General features: G+C 40.0%; 1 protein-coding gene across 1 annotated transcript; it reads left to right on the top strand.

The window, feature by feature from the left end:
* The first annotated feature begins 980 nt into the window (after nt 1-980).
* Nucleotides 981-23,082, top strand: LOC148879519 (uncharacterized protein At1g51745-like). Its single transcript, XM_088961072.1, has 4 exons — nt 981-1,888; nt 6,299-7,008; nt 7,129-7,305; nt 21,123-23,082. Exons 1-4 carry the CDS (start codon nt 1,704-1,706, stop codon nt 22,490-22,492), a joined length of 2,442 nt encoding a protein of 813 aa, XP_088817198.1. The 5' UTR covers nt 981-1,703; the 3' UTR covers nt 22,493-23,082.
* Nucleotides 23,083-24,313: the final 1,231 nt, after the last annotated feature.

Here is a 24,313-nt window from a genome sequence, read left to right as displayed (position 1 = left end):
TATGCCAACCATCATCTTCACAATGATTTTGCCTATTGATCTACACCAAAATAAGATAACATCATGGGACTCATGAAATCAATGCTCAGTAGGCCGAAACTTCATGCAAGAGACGAGCCAGAATGGCCTGTGCCCCAAGGCAATACACTAGAAGATGTGACAAGGTCTCATTCACACTGACACAACGAACGAATAGAACAAGTAGCAGTGTGATGCTTGTGAAGAAGATCCCATACTAGAAAGTTGTTATAAAAACACTTCCACATAAAGAGCTTTATCTTTATGAATGGGGGAAGTACCTTCAGTTTTCAGAGGTGTTTCCATTTCATTTCACTAGCCATAGCCATACTGGTGGTAGATTAGGTACTTGGCACTGTTGATGTGATCACCTTCACTCACAAGAGGAAGTAAATCTCTCATGAGGTGTATAGGTCTAAACTTGCTTCAGCAATGGTTGGACCAGCTTGATGCGTAAGTGCATCAATAGCCCGGCCTATTCACGCATTGGGCTTCGGTTTCAGTTCACACTGTTTGAGGCTCGGATCTATTCAAATTTTGACAAGTTGTCCGAGCTCGGCCCATGTCGATAGCTCCTTAGCACTAATCAACTGCGGCATCTTTGAGAAATAATCCACTGGACCACTCCCACTGTCTCACCGTCACATTAAAGGTCACCAAGCCAAACAGATCCGCAACAAATCCATATAAATGGAGGCCCAAAGTCCATCCCGGCCCACTGGATATCATGGAGATCCGATGGTTGAGACTTGAGAGCTCTAGTTGCGCAATAGTTTAGTTCTGTGAAATACTATAACATTGCTCCTTCCTTATTCTGTTGTGATAGGGCCCACATTAATTAAGCGTCCAACCTCTCGTCAATCAACGTACAGCATGCACGTCGATTAAGGGGCAATCAAGTCAATTAACATGGCGTGGGTTCATTAACGTACCTTCGTAAAACGACGAAAGTAACCTTGGTTCATTCGCATAACGGCATGAGTCGCTTGCTGATTTGAAGCGAAGAAGCGGAGAGGAGTCTGGAAAATTTGAGCGCTGCTTCGCTTGGGACTACTGTGCAACGGCTGATCAGAGAGAGACTTGCAGGCTTTCAGCTAACACAACACATCGTCCACTAGTCATAGCGACAATTTCATCATCTCGCGAGAAAATCGTGAGTTGAAAATCCAACTCAAATCCTCGTTGGTTATTTAGCTAGAGAGAGAAAGAGGAGAGAGAAAACTCTGTAATTCTCGTCTCGTGTCGGAAAAAACGAAAAAAAGGAGGGAGAGAGAGAGAGAGAGAAAGAGGAGAGAGGGGGCGGATCAAACTGTTCATTCAAATTAGGCATGGAGAGAATGCCCTTTTCGATCCATATGTCTGCAAATCGAGAAACGTCGACAGAGAGGGACCATCAATGAAACATCTAAGAAACCCTAGAGATGGAGGATTTTTATCAGATTTGAATGGAAACCCTAGGGGACTCCAGACTAGCAGGATCCACCAACAATGGCGGTTTTCCGATCTCCTGCCGACATTACGATTTCGTGCTCTCCTTTGCAGGGGGTTGACCAGGCCGGTGATATGATCGTCTACTGAGTCAATCGTCATTAACGGAGTAGCCATCTGTTCCTATTCTAATAGGGTTTTTTCTTTTGTTTTTATTATTTTTTTTGGAGAGGAGAGGGAGTGATAGAGAAAGTGAGATGGGGATTTCTGAAGGATCGGGTGGGGTTGATTGTAGCGCTGGGACTATAGTTTGGGTTCGCCGGAGGAACGGGTCTTGGTGGCCAGGGAGAATACTCGGCCCGAATGAACTATCGGCTTCTCATCTGATGTCTCCCAGATCAGGAACGCCGGTCAAGCTTCTCGGAAGGGAAGACGCCAGTGTGTAAGTCTGTTTCCCCTTTTTTCCCCGTGTAATTTTTGTTCTTTTAAACCGTTTTCCACTTTTCCTGTTATTTGCATGTTGATTACTTCACTTTGCTAAATTATAATTAAAATAAATCTAATGATTCTTAAGTAGTTTTAGTTGGCCACTTATTTTGAGAGAGCTAACCTGGTGCTTGATCATATATTTTAAGTTGATTGGGAATGTGTTATTGGACCTATCCCCAACGGAGCATTTTTTTTTTTTATTAAGTTCCAACTGGTTTTGGTTGTGGTTCTTTTACTGCGTTGTTTAGGATTTAAGGTGCCAAAATTTTATTTGTTAATTTAAAAATATTACATATTTCTCCATGTTATTTTGTGAATGTAAAGTGATGCTAAGTTAAATCTTAATGGGATATATGATTTGATTCAGATAAGAAGAAACTAGAAAGTAAACCCAATATTGTTTTTTTGTCAGGCTTGCCTGCACTTTATTCTTCAGGAAAAAATTCAGTGCACTTCAACTACTGTTCTGTGTTCTTTGGGCAAGAGCTGCTCCCCTTTTTGAAAGTCATGTCTTGATGAATCAGGCATATGGTTCTCAACGTTTTTATTCAAAGTTTCCTTATTTATATTGCATAAACATGGAGAGTGTATAAACAGTCTGGCCTATATAGAACTTGAATGTGGAAGGCGATAACCTTCTTGTTAATAACACAATACTCTAACCAATTGAGTTACTGAGCTAATATGTTTTTTTTTTGAAATATTTTATTTTTCATAATTTATATTTGCATATGTATATCAGTTTTTATTTTGTTTTCTTTTTCAAAATTGGTGCCTCACCTTGTATGGGTGTACTGCTTTTCTTCTGCCTTACCTCTCAAACTCTACAGTACTCCTTGTGCTTTAGTAGTCATGCTTGCTTTTCAAACATTGATCCACCCCAATGTTCCTAGTTGAAAATTTGTTTCAATTGGAAATTGTCGTAGAGTTCTACCTACCAAGTCAAATAGTGGGAGGGGGGGGGGACTAAAATGCCTCGATAGTTGATGCTTTGACTACCCTGCTCATGCTTGCAAATGCTTCCGTTTCATGCATGCATGTAATTGGGGCTGTTATATATCTGGAAATCAAGTCACATGTTGAACCCCTTGGTTTAGAAGAAATGTAAAAGATTGGGAAATTCAGTCATTTGTTTCCTTGCTGTAATTCTTTCATGTTTATACCCTTGATCCAAAACAACTGATTCATGAAAATGTAAGTGGGATCTGTCAGGGTGGTCTCTCTCTCTCTGGTGTGTCAGAGATTCAAGTCCAGGATCATTGTCTAGAAATTAGATTTAGGAGGCACCTTTACCTTATACAATATCCTTTTTGATATGGACAGACCCACTTGAAAAAATGCTTATTGGTATGGAGTATGGACAGACCCACTTGAAAATGGCTTAATTAATGATGGATAAAAAAATATGTCCAATGGAGATCTTGTCCTATTGCATTGGTGTTGGAGCCACCTGATCACTGTTTCCTATTGTAAATTTGGGTTTTTCTTATGGGCCTGCCTCTTTGATATGCTGGAAATGTGGTGGTGCTTCCCCTTTTCCATAGTTGAGATATTCTGATATTACCAGTTAAAAGGACTAAGTGCGGTGAATAATTTTATTGTCCATTTCCCTTTTTGCCATTTTTTTCTTTACTTCTGTAAGAAATAAACTGCTACATTTTTTAACAATGATTTTATCAGAGTAAAATTATTCTATGGAAGATCAGCAGGACATGTTCATGGCTTTCAATCTTTAAGAGTTGAGAGGAGCTCATCATAATTCATGTTCCTCTTATGCATGCATTAAATGATACATTGTTATCTCATCTTTGATAGTTTTGTATTCCCAGTGTATAGCAACTAGTTGTTCATGGGTTAATGTTGTAATATTTGTATATGGTCTTATGTTTATGAATATGATGCAAATTATGCTTTTCCAACAAAAAAGAAAAAATTATGTACATGAATACCAGGGAGGCTAAGAGGCTGGTTTTGGCTTGGGTCAGGTTTAAAGCCAATCTGATCTGAAGTCACTCTAACCTGAGCTTGACCTGACCTGACTAGTTGGAATAGGATTACCAAACCAATCTTCTCTATCATGTGAACAGACCTCTATTCTTATGGAAACCATATTTGCAATTTGTTTTCAATGTCACCATGTCTGTTCTTCAGTTGTTGGGTTCAGTGCAGGCCATGCTCAACCTGAACCTGATCCAAAACTTGACTGAGACCAACCTGAACCTGACCCAAAACTTGACTGAGACCAACCTGAACCTGACCCAAAACTTGATTGAGACCAACCTGAACTTGACCCAAAACTTGACTGAGACCAACCTGAACTTGGCCTGCCTGATAGGATTGGGTTGAGGTTGGTTTACCACTTAACCGGTGTTGCATGGACTCCCTTAATGGATAATGTGTCCATATTTCTTTTTGATAAATGATAATGTGTCCATATTGGAAATGAGCCCAACATTGCATGGATTATCCTTTTTATCTCCTGGCTTATTGGACATAATGAACAGATAATCTGCAAAGTGAAAGCTATTTTTTATATAAAACTTTACATGTTAGTGAGGGCAATATTTCAAACCACTTTTTGCATGTATATAATGCTAGAGTTCAAAAAAAAGAATTATTTTTGTAGTCTATACTTTTCCATGGATGTATTTGTTAAGTCCATGTTTTTCATCTTGCTGAGTCTGGATCTTGGACACACATTGGATCCAACTTCCATGTCTGTGTCCATGCAACTTTCATCTCTTTATTGTTTTATATTATATGATCAATTAAAGGTTTGCTTCAATCTCCAACATTTGGAAAAGTTTTGTTTTTCTTTTTTTTTTCTTCTTTTAAAATTTAAAGTTTTTTCCAGGATAAGAGTGGTCAAGGAAGACGTGAGATTAATGCTTCTCAGCAAAAGAGGAAATTAAAAGAATCTAGTCTTAACATTCATTGGAAATAATGAATGAAAGCAATGGAAACAATCAATAAACTCTGTCAATGCCCTTGCATCCATGATCCATCACCTTTATTATTATTATTATTTGCTGTAAATGATCCATCACTTTGAATTACATGATTTTCTTGAAATGTTCCAACAAAGTGTGGATGGGGATCAGGGACTGTCAATTCCAAAGCATATGTTGTTTGAATACTCCCTTGATGTAATAGTGTCCATTGTCAACAATTCATTTTTTTTTTCATGGACAATCTGTCTTCCTCTCCTTAGTTGGTTTGCACATGTCTTGTGGTCTCTTCTTGCATTCCCCCTCAAAGAAATTCTCTTTGTAATTTTTTTTTTCTTATTTGGAGGAGCACCAACCATAGAAATAGTAAACAAGAAAGTTAGAGAGGGTTGCTTTGATGACTCTGAGCTTACTGCCTTAAGAGATACAAATTTTTTCCAAGATGGTAACCAATATCCATCCCCAATATTAAAAAATCCTGATATTAAAATAAATTATCTTTTAGGATTTCTTCCGAAGCAATCCTTTGATATTTGATGGGTATCCTCCACACCATGCCAAATGTTTCCGAGGCATCCCAAAACATCACTCAGCTCAACATTAATTCAAAGCACCTGATGGTGCCCTTGAAGCTACAAAGAGCTTCTTTCTTTTGTTTAAGAAAACATCATATCATCTTCAAACTATAAACAGGAAATATTGACTCTGTTGTTATCCAGCTTGAACCAGGAAAGATGTCTATATGGTTTGCCCATTCTATGGAAAAGGCGAAAAGCATGCAATATCAACTGCCATACTAAATGGAAACAGTAGTATAGTGCAAGAACTAGAATAAACAGTAGTATCACATACCATGTCATTGAGAAACCAACTTACCAAGTATGCTTGTTGAAATTAATGTTGTCTAGAGATGCTTAAGGAAAACTGCTAACTTGTAGATTATTATTATTATTTTTTTGTCATCAGCCTTTAGGTGCATATCATCAGTTGAAATACTTTAGGCTCCAAAGGTATTTCATGTTTGATTGATAATGTTCCTTTGTATTTTTTCTGCACCATAGTCATCGTCATCATTAATTCTGTTCTTTATCCCAACTATATGGGGTGAGCTACATTAATTCTGTTCTGTTCAGTTCCATATCTATTGTTAAATTATGAGCCACTAGATCATTTCTCACTACTTCAACCCATGTCCTTTTTAGTCTGCCCCTAGATTTTCTAGTTCCTTCACTATCATTCTACACTACACTATTGTTCTCAAGAATTTGATAGAAATGTTTTGATATTTTCATCTGTTAAGTTATGCTTTCACTTAAGTTTTATTCACTATTTGTTATTTTTTTGGTTAACATGTAATTTTGGTAGTTTCATTTGGTGCTGCAATCATAGCTTGATTATTGGCTTCTGCTTTCCAGAGATTGGTACAATTTAGAAAAATCCAAGCGTGTAAAGGCTTTTCGCTGTGGGGAATTTGATGATTGTATTGAGAGGGCTGAATCCTCACAGGGTGTTCCTATCAAGAAAAGGGAGAAATATGCTCGCCGAGAAGATGCCATCCTTCATGCCCTTGAACTTGAGAAACGGTTGCTAGAGAAGCGACAGCTGAAGTTAGGCATTGCTTCTACGAGTGGAAAAACTTCTGGTGCTCCAAAAAAAGAGTTAGGTGCATCTTCAGAAAATTTGGGAAGAGATCGTGGCAAATTGGGTAATCCTAAATCACAGGATGAGAACATAGGCAATCCTTTATATTTGCAAAAAGTCAGGCAAGGGAAACAACCAAACTGGGAAGAAGATAATTCTGAAGCCATCCCTCGCATGAGAGGCTTACAGGACTTTGGGCTCAGGATTGCCCCCGCAAAGAGAAAGCAGCTTTCTGGTTCTGAAAGTTCTCGTAGAATTGCTTCAGTTGATAATCAAGATCATGTTCTTTCCAGTAGTGGTCGTGGTGTGGGAGGTGTTAATCATGCTGGTAGCATTAAAAATTCTTTGGCCATCAAAAGGAAAAGGTCCCAGGGAGGCCTGACTGAAGAATCCATTGTGAAGAGACGGGATAGACGCCGGCCTCTTGTTCAAGTATTACAGAGTAGTGCAAAATTACAAGTGCCTCACTCTTTACAAACTGAAGGTAATACTGGCACTTCATCTATACAAAGACAAAAAGGACAGATGGGAGTTATTTACTGGGCAAGGAGTAGCAGGTGTGTTTTTTTTCTGTCTGATTCAAGTGATTGTTTTGATGATACAGATTTTACTCAAGACCAGATGCAGATATCACCAACCCAATATGAGATGGACTGCCAAATACATCCTAGTTCCTTGACAGAAGAAAACAATTCCTCAGGATCGATGGATGATGATGATTCTGATTCTGAGAGGGATTATCTGGATCCGGACATGGATGATGAGATGACTGTTCTTTCAGGTTTGATTTTTTTTTTTCTATCTGTGAGTGATGTTTTTCTAAGAACATATACAAGATAGATATCTATCAGATGTTCACATTGGAAGCTGTTTGATCTTTCCAATGTGTTCTTTTTAGTGAAATCATTCAAGATGGCCTGTGATTTCATTTTACTTTCCTTGCAAAATACTGCATGGAAGACTTGAATTCATGTCAAACCTATCCCTAGAAATATATTCCATTGGCCTGTGAAAAAGCTAACTGAAAAGTTTTTCACTTACTGTATGCATCAATGATCTGGAAGAACTATGACAAAAACAGTGTAATATTGATGCTCCAGAAGTATGAGCTAGAACTTTTTTTATTGGTTGCCCTTTTGTTTTTTTTGTATTACTCATGACTGCATGGTTGCACATGGAGAACATAGTTTTCAAAGCGCCAAGGCGAGGCAGGGCGACTGGGGGGCGCCTAGTCGCCCAGGCGATGGATTTTTTTATGTTAAAAAATAGATCCTAGGGTAGTTCCCTAGGTACCATAACCATATTTCTTTAATAACTATTCATGGTTTTCATAAGAAAAGTATAAATTTCATATTAAAGTATAGAAAATCAACATATCCATGAGAAGAAAAGGAAGAAGGAAAATAAAATTCAAAAAATATAGGGGCTGAACCCTTATTTTTGTTATAGGAAAAGAAGAAAATAAAAAGTATTGGTAGTAGTAGTAGAAGAAGAAGAAGAATATATGGAAGAGGAAAATGTGCTGATTAGATAAAATTTTTAGTTCTTCCTTACTTATTGGTTCAGGTTTTTTAGTCTTTGAGGGTTCAATACAGCATTTAGCAATGTTTGTGTTGATTAAACCCTAATAAATAAGAAAATAATAAAAAGAAATTAGTATATAAACACAAACTAATTATTTAGTTTAATAGTGTCTATTTTATAATTATAATCTCAAAAAAGAATGAATAAAAAGTATTTTATAGTAGGAAGTAGAAAACTGTTAGGCGATTGGGCGAGGCGAGCCTCAAAGGGCTCCTTGTCGCCTTGACAACTGTGATGGAGAATTTCTTTTTTGATGAGTAATAGTAAATTTTATTAATTCAAAAACTGATTTTGAGTTGTGAATTCATACAACATCCCAGGGAGAGGCACGAGCTGCAGCCTCTCCTTGAATCTTACAAGTAAACTAGTAAAGAAATTCAGGAATCACAGCTGACCCCAAAACAATTCTTCCCTATTTACCCCTTGCTTGGCTAACACATCGGACAAAGTATTTGTTGATCTCCGCACCCACCGTAAAGAGACCAACATATTCCTTGTCAACCAACTGAATTTCTTTATGCCGTTCTTGTAGCACCATATAGCATCTTCAGGATTTTTCAACCAGCCCACCACCACCTTGGAATTCCCTTCAATTATTATTTATTAGATGCTGTACCCCCAACTGGTTTGCAAATTGCACCCCTTGTACAACAGCTAATAGCTCTGCCCTGATAGAGTCTCCAACTCCTAAAGGACCCGAGTAGAGCAACACAATCTCTCCATTCTCATTTCTCAAACACCCCCCATTTCATAATCCTAGATTACCCATGCTACTCCCATCAAAGTTCAACTTTAGTGAGACTTCAGATGGAGGAGACCATCTTGTAATTAACTTGTCCTTTAAGGGTGAACACCTTGCTATTGCTAACCAATTTCTCCAAAGGTCATTAAAAGAGAATTGATGAAAGATTTCCAAAATCTTCAGCCAAAGTATTGCCCTATGCAACACATAGTCTTTCAATTCCCAACTACTCCTTTCCTTATCTTGAAAAATTCTAGCATTCCTTTCTTCGCAAAGAGTCCAAATCAGGGTAGCACGAGCACATCTCCACATAAGTCTACCTCTTTTTGTAGGCCAAGAGAAAGTAGAATGGTTAAAGATCATTTGAACTTTTGCTGGTAGGCTCCAACTACACCCAAACAACGAAAGTAGCCAAGCCCAAAGGTCTGCAGAAAAAAGGACAAGGTATTAGTAGATGGTAACAATTCTCCCCATGAGCTCTGTAGAGGATACACCAATTGGGAGAAATACAGAGGAAATGTCTTCTCTTTTGTAGGTTATCTAGAGTGTTTACTTTCCCATAGAATACTTCCCAACAAAATGCCATAATCTTTGGGGGAACTGGCCTATACCAAATTTCCTTTGACGGAAAGGGTTGTTGAGTAGAAGGCTGAGAGATGGACAAATAAGAACTTAAGAAGCACAAGTAAAGGTTCCTTTGGGTCTAGGAGCACACACCCTTTTATCTGGCTTGGAGGGATCCAAGCAAACCTGATTAAAGCAACATAGCAAGTCAGAGAGAGATTCAATTTCATCATCCCTTAGTCCCCTATGAAACCCAAAATCCCAATTAGGAGCCAAGGGTATTCCCAATGTTGAGACAAATTTTGAGACCACCTCTTATACAAAGAAACAAAAAATAACAAAGGGAAAATGTCCTTTAAAGGGGTGTCTCCTACCCAAATATCCTCCCAAAAGTGAACAACATTGCCAAAACAAACTTCATACCTGATAAAATTGAGAAATTGAGGAAGGGTGTTGTGAATGGCCTTCCAAGGTGTTGCCAGATTAGCCTGCCTTGATACACCAGCCATCCTATCCATTCTCTGAACTCCCATGAATGCTTCCCACCACTTCATGCCACAGCCTCTCACTTTCCAATGGCCATCGCCACAACCATTTCTCTAACAGCGCTTGATTTTTTTCAATCACCCTCTCAAGTTCCAAACCCCTCTCTTCTTTACTTCTGCAAACAATTTCCCATTTAACCAAATGATCATTTTTTCTTGTCCTGGCTCCCACAGGAAGTCTCTCATCAACTTCTCCAGCTTCCTAGCTTTCCTAGCTAGTATCCTAAAAACAGACAGAAAGTAAATAGGTAAATTAGCCAAAGTATCTCTTATTAAGGTGATTCTCCCTCTTATTACTTTTGGCAGAATACCATTTTTCTTCTTTTTTTACTTTCCAGATGACCTGGGGTTCTAGCAGAGCCCTGAACAATACCTTGTAGTATTGTTCTCAACAAACTTGGAAAGTTAGACAGGCAATATGAACAGGACACAGGATGTATGGAATATGGATGTGGATGGACGTTTACATAGGAAGCTTACATGCAGCTATCCAAATCTCAAAATCTAGAATACATATGGATATGAGCATCTAAGTCTTGTATGCTGATACAATGCTTTTACTTTTAGTTTTTGAAGAAAGTTACCTTTTTGATGCTTTCGAAGTTTCTAGTAAATCCTGTTACAATATACCATTCTTCTAGGAGTCAAGAGACATGAAACTGAGAAACTTATAGATATGGGAGAAATGAGACTCTCACTTAAATGTAACGGTATGAAGAAAAAGAAGTGGGATCTACCATTCCATCATTCAATGTCCAAGTAATTCTTTCTTTTTCTGATTGTTCAGGGGACCAAAAGAATGCATGAATGAAATAAGAAGAAAATTACAACAGAGTTATATATTCCTGACCATCAAAGAAGCTAAGTGTTGTCATAGAGAAATACCACTCAAAACAAGAGCAATGCAAATAATGGTGATACCACCTAATCCTTTGAGCCTAACCACTGGGTAACTGTCTGTCATCATATTTCTGACTTTTGGGATCCATCTAAACAAGGTCTTCACCCAGGTCACCAAAGCTGTAGCCTCTCTAGTGGATTGCTGCAAAATCCAGGGGCCCTTCTATAATTCCTCATGCACACAATAACAATCTTCCTGTTTATAGTCATTTGTTACTTCATAAAATTTTGGACCTACCTTTTGTGGGACAATAATTCTTTGTCTGCTATTCTGATACTTTCCCACATTTTTAAAGAGGCTGTGGTTTATGGTGACATTTTTTCCATGGGAGACCAAAGTTTATCTTGGGATCATAACTTGATTAGAAGTTTAGAACCTTTAGAGGGCTATGGATTGAGGAAATAGCCACTCTCTTTGATTCCTTCATAGAGGTCTGTATCTCCTGTTTGGATCTTTATCAGTGTATATTTTGTGTACCATTTTGGTACTTTCCACCAAATTCTTCTTTCCAGTCTATCATTCATATCCCATTGCCATCATCTAGTACTTTCCCATTTTATGTGTATGTGCATGTGTGTGGAGGTTAGGGAGGGAGTTGTATTTTTCTTAGAGATTATGTAAAAATCAAGAAATACATTTGTCCTCTCAAAAAAGGCATACAATTGTCCTTGAGAACTGCATTCCCTTCCTCCCACGTTTGTACCATGTGTATGCAGGATATAGGATATATTTTTTGTCTCCTTCACTGCAAAGTGCAAACTGGGGAAGCTTTGACATTTTGGACAGAACCAGGGAGTAGGTGGACGTTAGTAGCCATGGATATCAGTTGGGTTTGATTTAAAGGTTAACCATATTGAAACGTCTTATTCACATTCGTCATTGTTGGCGATATGGAGTGAACTATTTTTGAAGGGTAGAAGCCTTGCACAATGCAGGGTGATAGCAGAATTTTGGGTATGGGGCAGTTCCTTATACTTTACCTCTAAAACTTTTTCCAAGAAAATTGATCATACTGAACCAAATAAGTGGGATTTTGGATTCTTTGCGGTATTGTCATCTGTAAAGCAGTAATGGAGACAGCAGAAAAACTGTTTATTCACTGCTAGGTGTCTAGTCTATCGTGGGGTGAAGTTCACCAGAACTTTTGGAGTACAGGGATGCCTGTATATTTGAAAATGAAAATTTGATCATACTGAACCAAATAAGTGGGATTTTGGATTCTTTGCGGTATTATCATCTGTAAAGCAGTAATGGAGACAGCGGAAAAACTGTTTATTCACTGGTAGGTGTCTAGTCTATCGTGGGGTGAAGATCACCAGAAATTTTGGAGTACGAGGATGCCTGTATATTTGAAAATGAGATGTGCACAGAAGAGGTTATACTGAAAAAGGTAGTCTATATACTTTATCTTGCCCGTTGATTCATAAAGCCTTCAAAGAAATACCATATAAATTATTGTTTTTAATTTTTGAGTTTGGGAACCTCTTTTTAAGTTGTAATTCCTGATATACATTATGGTTATACATCCCCAGTGTATGGAGATTTGGTGTATATGGGTGCTAACCTTTTTGTAGTCATTTTTCCACATGTTATATGAATCATATATTATCTTTGTCCAAAATAAATAAATAAACATCTAGGTATTCATAAAAAAAACATCTAGGCATTTCTGCCCAGGATTTTGCTTTTGCTTTAGGTAATGGTGTATGTTAATTCATAGTTTAACCTATTTTCTCTTGGCAACTTTACTCTAGCTGGTACTGGAGGAGTCTTCCTCAATGTGGATGAGGGCACCTTGTGAATCTTTATTGGCCCACCATTGGAGACACAAATTCCACATGGGCACAGGCACCAGCCATTGTTATTGGTTCTTGGATTCCTAAGATGTTGCATCTCTTTTTTCTTGTTATCAAAAGAGATTTAACTAAATGCCATTGGATATGGTAACCAGACTGGTCAAGACACCCTGGAGGAAGTAGGGAAACTTTATTTTATTTTATTTTTGATGAATGTCTCCGAGGGTTGTTGTATGAGCTTTCAGTCAGGGGAACTTTATCTTTACTGTGTTTTAAAATTAGATTGATACTTTTAAGTGTTTAATTTGTTTGCTTGATGATCCATACAACATTGGAAGGAGTTAATTTGGTAGAAAAAAGTTTCTGTTGATAAAAAGAACAGACAATAATTGGATTGAACATCTTGTGGGGATTTACTGGGAGAATGGTTCCTCATCCTTCTTATTGATTAATTCTTATTCAAGAAGGTTATTTTATTATGAACAGCAGTGATAACAAAAAGCTCCACATGATCCAATGCCACGGACACAACCTTAACTGAAACAAGCAGCTGGCAGAATTATTTTATTACAAGAGTTCATATCTATCTCTTAGTTGCATTAGATCTTCAATTTGATGGTGCAGATCATTCTTCAACCGTTTATTTGTTAATTACTATTTTATATTTTATTTCTTTCACTCTTTGCACTTGGTCATCAGTGGCTAGCAAGTTCATGAATAAACATCACAAATTAGGGAAGCAAGACCCTTATCAATGAAAAGAAAAAAATTAAGTGGCTGACTTGGGACATTGAGGTGAAATACAGCTGGATAACCTCTCTTTCTCACACTACCCAACCCTTGCAATTCCAGCTAACTATCTCCTCATACAGACTTGCTTTTGCTTCCCTCTTAGACTCAACCCTTCTACTTTCTCCCTCTTCTCCTCTCCCTTTTTTTGATAATTCCTCTTCTCCTATCCCTTCTTTTGTAAATCTTCCTGTTCTTGAGAACACCAAACATGTTAGACACCCAACAGAATGGAGGTCCACATGAGAATGGTCAAGATGACGAATAGAAAGCTTTAGAGTCCAAGGATGCAGGGGGAGAGGGGATTCAGAACCGTAGGAAGATGGAGGTCTGAGGTGTTGATCGAAGCTAAGACCTTCAAGTTTGAGGAGGATCGGATCAAAGGTAAGGAAGCATTGAAAATTAGAGAGAACAGCAGGGCGACAATATTGGTACCAAAGGATGTCATTGTATGAATGAAAGGTTTTATAGATGGGGCTATCAACTCTGGCAAGGTGAATGGCTGGAAGAACTCAATGTCAGTTCCAGGCAAGAAAGATGCAATTGAACTGAAAAGAAATTGGAAGGGGTGGTTCATTCATGGTGGAGGAGTTCTTTGGAAGAGCTGGAAAACAAATGCTCTGTGTGTCGGAAGGGAGAATGCAGAAAGCGTGGAGGACTATCGGGAAGGTGCTGCAGTCCTTCCTTGTAGCTTCAGAAAGAAAAAGGATAGGAGTGGAGGAAATTGGTCAAAATTCCAAGGACCAGGAGGAGACAACATCGATTAGAACTACTGGGAGTACAGAAGCTCAAAATACCTTGAACGAGGGTGTGATGGTGGCTTGCTTTTCTGTGCATCAGAGAATCCTGGTGGGAGCAGTGACAGATGTATGGAGGAGAAGAATGGTTCTGAAGGCCGATAAAGAAGTGACAGATTGGAAGAAAGTGTTGAATGCAGTAGCCAGAGAGATTGGTTTTGGAAATGAAGCCCTGCTGGTTCCATTTACAGATTCAAAAGCCGTTCTGGATGTAGTTGACCAGGAACTAAGCTTCAAAGCTGTGGAGGTGGACAGAGGCCTGATACAGGTCCAGAATTGGAGTCCCAGCTGTAATGAAGTTGCACTGCAAGATGGTTGCGTTCGACTGAAGCTTGTAGGTCTCCCCTTCCACCTAGGCGGGACTCTGTTCTTGAACATATAGCACAGAGCTTAGGAGGAGTCTTGGTGGGAGCTGATAGACGTAGTTTGGCTGCCGTCGAGGTTCAGGTGGCTGGTGTTAAACACGAAAACATGCCTAGGTGCTTCGAGGTTTACTCGGATGCAGTCTGGTATAAGGTGTGGGTAGCTTCAGAAGTCGAACAGGTGTGGTGGGGAAGAGGATTCAAGGTTGAAGACGATGAGTTGGAAGGATGGTGGACACGTGGAGGGCGGTCAAAAAGGGGCGCAGGTGGAATTTAAGGAAAGGTTTAATGGGACGGCTGGGGTAACTCAATCGATAAGTCAGCCAATTAAAGTAATTAATTCAAATTTTTTTGAAAGGCTTAAAGATAAGGCGAGCTCTTTATCCTTTGCTGACATGGCGAAGAAAGGGAGTGGCTCAGGGTGCAGTTTAGCTTGGTCTGAGCCGGTCGAGTTGATAGGGGGGTCGGGCGAACCACACAACAAACCAAAATTATTTTTATGTGACCCACGTGACAACTTAAATGGTCACGTGGATCAGGCTAAGGAGAAGGGCTTTGGACGGACGATAGACAGGAGTTTGGGCCTATCATCGTCCCCAATGGTCAGGGGCGTTGAGAACAGTTTGTAGCAATGGCGAACGAACAAGCAAAGGGACCTCCAGTGGGTTCCACGTCGCACCAATGAGGAACGGAGCCCAGGGTGACGCTTCTCAGAGAAGCCAAACCCAAGTAACACAAGGGAGAGAGACGAAGGGGAGGCGGCGGACCAAGGTTGGGTAACGTGTAGTGTAGATGAAGGAGAAGATTCAGATGATGGTACCAACATTTGCAGCGTGAATGACAAAGGCGACTATACTGCAGATGACATGGGAGGATGGAACATTGCAAGGTTGTTTCAGAGTGAGTTAATGGGAGTCCAGGAAGGTCGACTAGAGGAAGAAAGAAGCTTGGGACTCTACAAGTTAGATGAGAATGAAGTCAGTACACGAAAAAACCCATTCTCAAGACTTCATATTTGGCAAGCAACACAAGAAAGGGGATATCAGGAAAACCCGAAGCAAAGTAGGAACACACAAAGCAGGGGTGAATCAGGGGTACAGAGGAAAGATCGCCATGTTGACCAAAGGACATATGGTCTTCCCAACCAACTCACGAGATAGATTTTTACCAACCTCTGGATCAAGAAAGGGAGGCCGGGAACAATTTTATTCCAACCCCTTTATCAAATCCAGGTAACCAAGTGAATTTAGGTTATGCTTCTAATGTGTCTTTTGTGTCCTGTGTTCCAGATTCTGCTCCCGACCCATGTCCAGTCAAGGCGGTGAGATTTCTAAGGTTTTGGGAAGGGGATTGGAAACTAGTGAAGAGGAGCGGGAAGGGAGGTTAAGAAATGAGAAAGCATGGGAGATTATTAAGAGAGTATTTAATGAGGTGGAAGGAAATTTAATTTGGAGAGAGGGTCGAGAGGATAGAAGAGAGGAGGGCTCAGGGGAGGGGAGGGAAGGAAAGGAGGACCAGGTTAGGAAGGAATTTGTGGAGTGCACAAAGGATGTGGGAGGTAACATCATAGGAAGGAAGGATGGAGAGGAGAAAGGAGGGGAGGGACCTAAGGAGAGGAGGGAAGGAGAGGAGGATAGGGTTGAAGGGGAGTGTGTAGGGAGGGCTGGGGGGGGAATCTAAGCAAGAGGATTTGATAACAGATTTTGTGGGGGAAGTTGGGATGCAGATTAGAAGATTTGAATGTGCTGAAAGATGGCCTGCAAAAGAGGAAGGAGGGAAGAGCAAAGAAGAGAAAATTGAGTGAAGTGGAAAGATTGAGAAGAGATGTGGAAGGAGACAGAAAGTTTGGGGCAAAACGAGGGGGGGGGGGAGAAGGAGAGGGGAAAAATGGTGGTGAAGGGTAGAAGGGAATTAAGAAAGAAGTGAGAATGAAGATACTAAGTTGGAATGTGAGGGGGTTAGGAAGTGCGAGGAAAAGAGCAATAATAAGAGAGGTAATAAAGAGGTTTGACCTAGACATAGTATTATTACAAGAATCCAAGAGAACGGAGTTTAATAATAGCTGGGCCCGGAGTGTACGGGAAGCCAAGGGGATCAGTTGGGTGGATGCCCCATCTTAGGGTGCGTCAGGGGGGATAGTGACAATGTGGATGAGGGATGTGGTTGAAGGTTTGGAGGAACTGACGAGAAGATACTCAATTTCCATGAAGTTCAAACAACAGGAGGATGGATTTGTGTGGGTGCTTACAAATGTCTATGGGCCAAATGAGTACAGAGAGAGAAAGGATTTTTGGGAGGAATTGACTGATATAAGAGGGCTATGGGAGTGGTCATGGTGTGTGGGTGTGGAGACTTCAATGTGATCAGATACCCAGAGGAAACTAATAAGACCAATCACAGGGTGACAACGAGTATGAGGAAGTTTAATAGGTTTGTGGATGCCTTTGAGCTTAAGGAGATTTCGTTAGCCCATAAGACATTTACTTGGTCAAATCTCCAAGATAGACCCATATGCTCTAAGTTGGATAGGTTCCAGTTTTTTGTGGATTGGGAAAAACACTACGAGAACTTGACATCTAGAGCTCTACCTAGGGTGACCTCATACCATTGGCCCATAGTGTTATGCAAGGAAGAGAGGAGTGGAGGACCCGCACCCTTTAGATTTGAAAACATGTGGTTACTCCATCCCGGGTTTACCAGTAGAGTAAGGGAGTGATGGAATGAGTGTAACCCCTTGGTGGAATGGGAGGGGATGAGATTTCATAAGAAACTACACTTCCTGAAAACAAAGATTAAGGAGTGGAATATTTTGGAGTTTGGGAGGATAGAAGAAAGAAAGAGAGATTTGATGGACCAACTTGGAATCCGGTGGTGGAAAGATTTGAAAAAAGACTTGTATCTTGGAAGAAGAATTATCTCTCTCTGGGTGGTAGGATTACATTGATCAAGGCCATGTTAGCAAACTTACCCATTTATTTTCTTTCAATGTTTAAGATTCTAGGGAAGGTTTCTAGTAGGTTGGAGAGGCTGATGAGAGATTTCCTTTGGGAGTCGGGAGAGGAGAAGAGGGACCACAGGGTTAGTTGGAAGGTAGTGACCAGAAGTAAAAACTATGGGGGTTTGGGGCTTGGGAGCATTGGGATTAGGAATTCGGCCCTTATGGGGAAATGGTTGTGGAGGTTCCCTCTGGAGCAGCAGAAGCTATGGGCTAGAATAGTGGCAAGCATACATGGGCTGGAGCAAGATGGATGGGATGCTGGAATCAGAGCAAGGACCACAAGCACTTCACCTTGGAAAGCAATTCATGATTTGCTTCCAGTCTTCTCCCCTCATCTTAGGTATGATTTGAATTCAAGTAATGCCATAAAATTCTGGGAACATATTTGGGTGGGGAATGTTCCTCTTAAGGAACAATTTCCTTCTTTGTATGCTCTATCCGAATTTAAAGATGAGCCCGTTTCTTTATTCATCACCCCTTCCTCTTCTAGTTCGGGGTTTGGGTGGAACTTGGGTCTAAGGAGGGCTATGAGGGACTCAGACCTTGATTGTATTTTGGACCTCTTTGAACTTCTTGATAATGTTTTCTTGGACCCTTCTATGGTGGACTCTAGAATTTGGACCCCTACCCCCACGAGCTCTTTTTCTTGTGCTTCCTTCTTCAAAGTCCTTTGCCAGTCCACCAATCTTGCAACCTCCCCTTTCCCGGTTAGTGAGGTTTGGTGTAGACTGATTCCTCCTAGGGTTGGTAGTTTTTGTTGGGAAGCCTATTTGGAAAGATTCAATACTGGGGATTTTCTCCAAAAGAAGAGACCCGATACTTGTTTGTCACCTCATTGGTGTGTTCTTTGCAAAGTGGAGGGGGAGACTGGTTTTCACTTACTTGTGTCTTGCCAATTTGCAAAGTCAATTTGGGAGTGGGCTTGTTCTCTCTTTGGGTGTAGGTGGAACCCTCCATCAGACTTGCAGAGCCTTTTTTCCCCTTCCTTCTTCAGGTGGTACATGAAAAGGGGAAGGACTATGTGGAGAAGTATGAGGGCTGCAGTATGCTAGACATTATGGGAAGAAAGAAATTCTTGGATCTTCTCAGAAAATGAGAGGGGCTGAAGATGTAAAGGCTGTGATCCACATAAGGGCAGTACAGTAGCTGAAATCACTAGAGCTATTTATAGACTACGTAGTGGAAGACATGCTGAGAAAGTGGGGTGAGATTGCAAACTGCACTTAGATCAAACCAGTAATAAGGGTGTCTTGGACTCCCCCACCTCCTGGCTTCTTAAAGTTAAATTTTGATGGGAGTTGTAGGGGGAACCTGGGACAATCAGGGATTGGAGGTGTTTTTAGGGATGAGAACGAGGTCATTTCTGCCCTGTTCTCTGGGGGATTCCCTTAGAGCTGAGATCTTGGCAGTTATGGAAGGAGTTCAGAAATCAGGAAACTCATAATTGAAGGGGACTCGGAGGTGGTGATAGGGTGGCTGATTAAAGACAACTGTGGTTTATGGAATTACAGAAATGAAAAGAGGAAATTAGGTGTAACTCTTTGGCTGATGGATTAGCTAAACAAGGGATAGAAAGGGAAGCAATGTTTTGGGCTAAGCTGTAACTTAATTGTTTCTTTTGTTTCCTTGTTTCTCTCTTTGGAGGGTTTAAGTTGTACTCAGAAGATAAGAGTTTTTGTCTTCCTTGCTGTAAATAGTTTGATATTTCAATGAATTGAATGAATCTGTTATTGATCAAAAAAAAAAAAAAGGTGAAATACAGCTGGGTAAAGAGAACTGCTCACTCGCTTGCTGATGGGCTAGCCAAGAAAGGGGTGAATAGGGGTTCCTTTTTTTGGGCTCATTTCTAAATTTGTATCCTTTGTTTTGTGCTGGTGGGGGAGTTAAGACAGTTTACCTCCCCCTATCTTGTAATTAAAGCTTCATAGTTTTAATAAAATTTGCTATTATTGATAGAAAAAAGACCCTTAGCTGCTGGAATGGTCCTTGTTCACATGTTCAGCAAACGATTTTCAGATTCTCTGACCAGTGTAAATTGGGCTAATTTGTTCTGGTCCTACCCTCCTAAGGTAGGAAGTGGGATGTTGTACGGTCCATGGGGGATTAAGCCAAATTGATAAAAAAGGGGATCAGTTCTCTTTGCTGCTGACCAAGAGTGCATGGGAACTCCAAAGCAAAAATTATCTGGAGTTGTGTTCCCTTTTCTGTTTTCTGGGAGGTGTAGAAGGAAAGAAATAAGGCCATGTTTAGTTTGAAGGAAAAGGTAGGGAAACCTTTACATTTGAGGATAAAATGAGAAGCAACGAAAAGTTAGGGTCTGTGATAAGCTCAAGGATTGTTGGCTGGGTTTTACTTATGCCAGAATTTGAAGGCCGTAGTAAAGAAAATTTCGCAGCTGATTTTTGGTATACTTTGAATTTTAATTCTGATGACAAGTTCTGCTGTTTTCTTTGATGGTATTCTTTTGTATGTGGTGGGGTGACCCCTTGTCACCTAAACATTGTATTTTTCTTTTCTATTCAATAAATTTTCTTCTCTGATCTTCAAAAATGGGGAATTAAGCCAAGGGGCTCAGCAAATCTTTTCTATGAATTAGTGTACTATACAATTGTGTTACATAATACATTTCATAAATAAATAAATCTGCACTGATGTGTTAAAATAATCATAAATCACTAAATGATAATTTCAATTGTTTCTTCTGGTTGTTCTCATGGTTCTTGTCTGTGAAGGGTCCTTGGGTCATGAGGTATAATTGTTCAGTTGGCTCCTGAGTGGCCTTTTCTGGGTAAAGTATCTATAGTTTGGCATAGAGTTTTGCTTTTGTGGGAAGTGCGATGCTGGTCCTTCCCTACGATGCATTTAGTCTTTTTGTTTTTAACACATTTTATTTCTGTAAAAAATGAGCATTTAACCTTTCCTATATACAAGTTGAATGGGCCCCCCAACCCCACCCCATTATGGCATGTTGTTCTCCAGGCTCATAAAAAAGCAATATGTGCTCCAGTTCCAGGAGGGTGTTCATGAAGGTCCAAGCAAATTCGTCCTATGGTTGGTTAATTAGAATGATGATCCCTATCATCTATGGCCTAATTTATATTTCCCTGCAGAACAGGATGGATCGCTACCATTTTATCAGAAGTTTATAAGTGGATCTCTAGCATAGTTTTTCAAGTGAATGCGTGTGAAATGTCACTATTTGAAAACTTGACATACTTCAAAGAAAGAGTAGCATGGTCACTGTTCGTTACAAGTCTTGTACCCTTTTTTACCTATGCAAAAGGGGAGATGAAACAACATAAAAATATGGTTGCTTCCATCTGTTAACAGCTTATTTTTCACAAATTCTTTTCTATGACAATGTTCCATTCATATGTATTGCTTTTGTAGTATGACAATTTTAACAGCTAAATATTCCTATGCTATTATACGTTAAACGAAACTACTTGATTTTGTCTTTCTTCAATGTTTTAGTTGTATAGATCTTCACAATGCTTGCCTTTGTTATTTGGTTGTTCAGATGGTACTCAGACATTGACAGCAGAAGAACCTAAAAATTCTAGTAGATATGTTTCCACTAGTGGTTATCATGTTCAAGGACATCAGGAAAGCATGAGCAGTGAGGAGCTTGATGAATCGGCACCTGATGGTTTCATGCCTCACATTCAACCTCATGATCATGGTGCAACTGTTGCCACTGACATGGGGGTTTCCAAATGGCAACTGAAAGGGAAACGGAATATTCGTAACTTGACCAAGAGGCAGATGGAGGTTATGGATGGAAAGAGTCCCAGTGGATCCATTCATGAAACATACTTTGAAGGCAAGGGAACAAATTTCAATCAGAGGACGTCAGGCCAGGGGCTTTATCATAGAAGAGAGGAGTTAAATTATGTCTATGATGAGGGTGACATGACAGAGAAGGATTCTGTGCGGTCCCAGATGGTTGGATTTGACCACAGAAGATACCCACTGACTTCAAAATTAGCTTCCAAAAAATGTGGCAGAATTAACACAGACATTGCAGATTCAGAGGAAGACACAATTTGGGGGGGCAATGGGTTATGTCAGTCAGCTTTAAGAGGGTATTGGGAAGATCAAGGTGACTGCTATGATCCAGCATATGCTGGCCATCGTGTTGGCAACAGTATGGACTCGGTGTTGGTAGATGTAGATTTGAAGGTCCAAGCACAGGCCAGCTATCAAGGAGAGCATGTACCTTTGGTGTCTCTGATGAGCAGATTGAATGGGAAAGCAATTATAGGGCATCCAATCCAAATTGAAGCATTAGAAAATGGATCTTCCGATATTCTTCTTTCTACAAATGATGATTTTGGTGAAGAACCATTTGATAATGATGGAAGCACAGCTCTTCCACCAGTGTGGAGGACAGCCAGAAGAACAGCCATGCATCGTGTCCCACGCCCTCACCCTTCATCAGCATTGGAGGGTGATGAAGCTGCTGACATTCATCCACATTTAGATCTTGAAAGCAAGTCTATTTACAAGAAACCATACACGGGCCATTTAAATCACAAGTCAAAGTTGCTCAAAAAGAGCTTCTCTCATATTCGCCGGCCTCCAACAATTGAGAAGAAGTTCCAGAAAAAGCTATTGAAGAAAGTGAGCTTGTCTAGCCAAAAGACAAGAACCCTATCTTCAATTGCAACTGAGCAGAAACCAAATGGCAAGGGTGTGAATCCAAAATTCACTAGCAAGAGTAAGTTGGATGCATTGATCAAGCCAGATGAGACTGGACCAACAACAGTTACCTGCATCCCTGTGAAATTAGTATTCAGTAGGTTACTGGAAGCAGTTGGTAGGCCTCCATCCAGAGCAGCAAATCATGGGATTTTGATGAATGGCAATTCAGAAAGGAAAGCATCATAAACTCCAATTTAGATTGTTACTATTACATTGGGGGGATCAATAATCTTGTACTACCAAATCCCCAGAGTTCAACTCAACTTGTACACTAAAAAAGAGCAATTATCCAGTACAAATTTCTGAACTTCTTGGAAATGTTACTCTGCTCTTGGGGTGCCAATGGTGAGTCTCCCATTCTCAATTTGGTAATTTTACTTGTGCCAACAAACTCATGAATATGGGTACGGCCTGTTCATGCTCCAATCAACATCCTCTACCCCATTTCTTCCTCTCAAGTTATGTAAATCTTGCTCTGGTGTAAACTTTATATATGTTTCTAGGTATGGGGAATCTTGGGGTCAGATAATTTCTTATGCAGGTGACCCTTTTGTATCCAGAACCCATGGAGCGAGGGTCGGAGCAATGTCAGCAGAGGTGGTCCGGAAGATCAATTTTTTTTTTAAGTCTGGACCAGTGGACTAGTTTAATCATGTAAAGTAGTTACTGTAGCTTCTAGTATGTCAGTCATTTGATTAAAACAAAATACAGAACTCCCAGAAACAGTCATGTAACTCTTTGGAAAATTCGAATTTATATTTCTTTCTTTTGTGCAAGTAGGATGATTGCATATGCCTTGGTAGAGAATTGGCTTCGGTTTGGATGTTCGGATTCAAGTGGGTATTGGCCAAGATTTGCAATTGATAATTTGATACCGTACGTGTCAAGCTGTCTATATTCTGGATAGACGCTCAGGTCTTGGGGGAAACCATAAAGAGGGTACTTATTTCCAAAATTCTAGGGGGAAACTACTATGCAAGCATATTTCTGATGTACACAAAACTATTGTCGTGCACGAGCAGCAGTGTTTCTTTTTTATCCTTTTCTTTTTCTCTCTTTCCTAGCATAATTCCAAGCATTGTAGGAGTAAGACAGTTCCATGATAGCGTCAGTATCACGCTTTGACAAAATAGCTTCGCAGTTTTAGTTCATTAGGTGATTCTAGCTTCTAGGCCCGTGAAAATGTTGGTAGCTGATTGTCTAGCCTCAATTGGAGTTGGCCCTTGGGGCCTAAATTCTAAAATGATCTATGATTCTTTTTCGCCCCAAAAATCCATTTCAGTACCTGGCACCTGCTACTTGTGGGGACTACGGAATTATCTATATTTCTAAATTCTAATTATCCTTTAGGCCTAAGCCATATTATATGAGGACCAAACTAGACTGGCGAACTGGAGATCGACTTGGATTGATAATATTCCAGATATTATATGATGTGATGCAAGTTCAAAATATCGACACACTATACCCTTACACAAGGAGTATCGTATCGACATGGCACAAGGGGAACAACTTGAGTATATATGGCGGTGGTCCTAATTGCCATTAAAATTTATAATGGTGATCGTAACCGCTGTTAAAAGGTTTTTGACCGCCAACGCAGGTCGATGAATTGTTATTCAATATTTATCCAAGCTTTTTGATTTATAGGATCTTTCAAAGTATGCACCACTAACAAAATATCCAGTTACATCGGGAGTGAAACGCAACGTTTTAAAAAGACCTGGAAATGGAAGTATGGAACCGTTCTGGCCACCGGTTTCCGGGTTAATGGTCTGATTGTCTGATTCAAATGGATAGCCCATTCTAACAAAAAAAAAAAAAGACTAAAAACTATTCAACAGGTCAATAGATTGACTTTTTCAATGGTTTTGGCCAAAGACCGGGTTTGGGGTAAAACAGAACTGGTTGCCTGGACGGTTCCTGGACTGAACGGTCCAACTGTCTAGGTCAACTGCGGTTCGAAAACCATGGTGGAAGTAAATATAAAATTTTGCTATGAAATAA

Source organism: Nelumbo lutea, chromosome 1 (genome assembly GCF_056320005.1).
Source record: "Nelumbo lutea isolate HS-2025 chromosome 1, American lotus-T2T, whole genome shotgun sequence".
In the NCBI taxonomy this organism is placed as follows: domain Eukaryota; kingdom Viridiplantae; phylum Streptophyta; class Magnoliopsida; order Proteales; family Nelumbonaceae; genus Nelumbo; species Nelumbo lutea.
Note: the sequence above shows the minus strand (reverse complement) of the source record. Positions and strands in the feature narration are given on the sequence as shown.

What these genes read in the sequence shown, in the direction of transcription:
- LOC148879519 (XM_088961072.1), top strand. Translation starts at nt 1,704, where the DNA reads ATGGGGATTTCTGAAGGATCGGGTGGGGTTGATTGTAGCGCTGGGACT. An exon ending in TCACTCTTTACAAACTGAAG is followed by an intron (nt 7,009 to 7,128) that starts GTAATACTGGCA and finishes TTGATGATACAG; the next exon opens with ATTTTACTCAAGACCAGATG. An exon ending in TGAGATGACTGTTCTTTCAG is followed by an intron (nt 7,306 to 21,122) that starts GTTTGATTTTTT and finishes TTGGTTGTTCAG; the next exon opens with ATGGTACTCAGACATTGACA.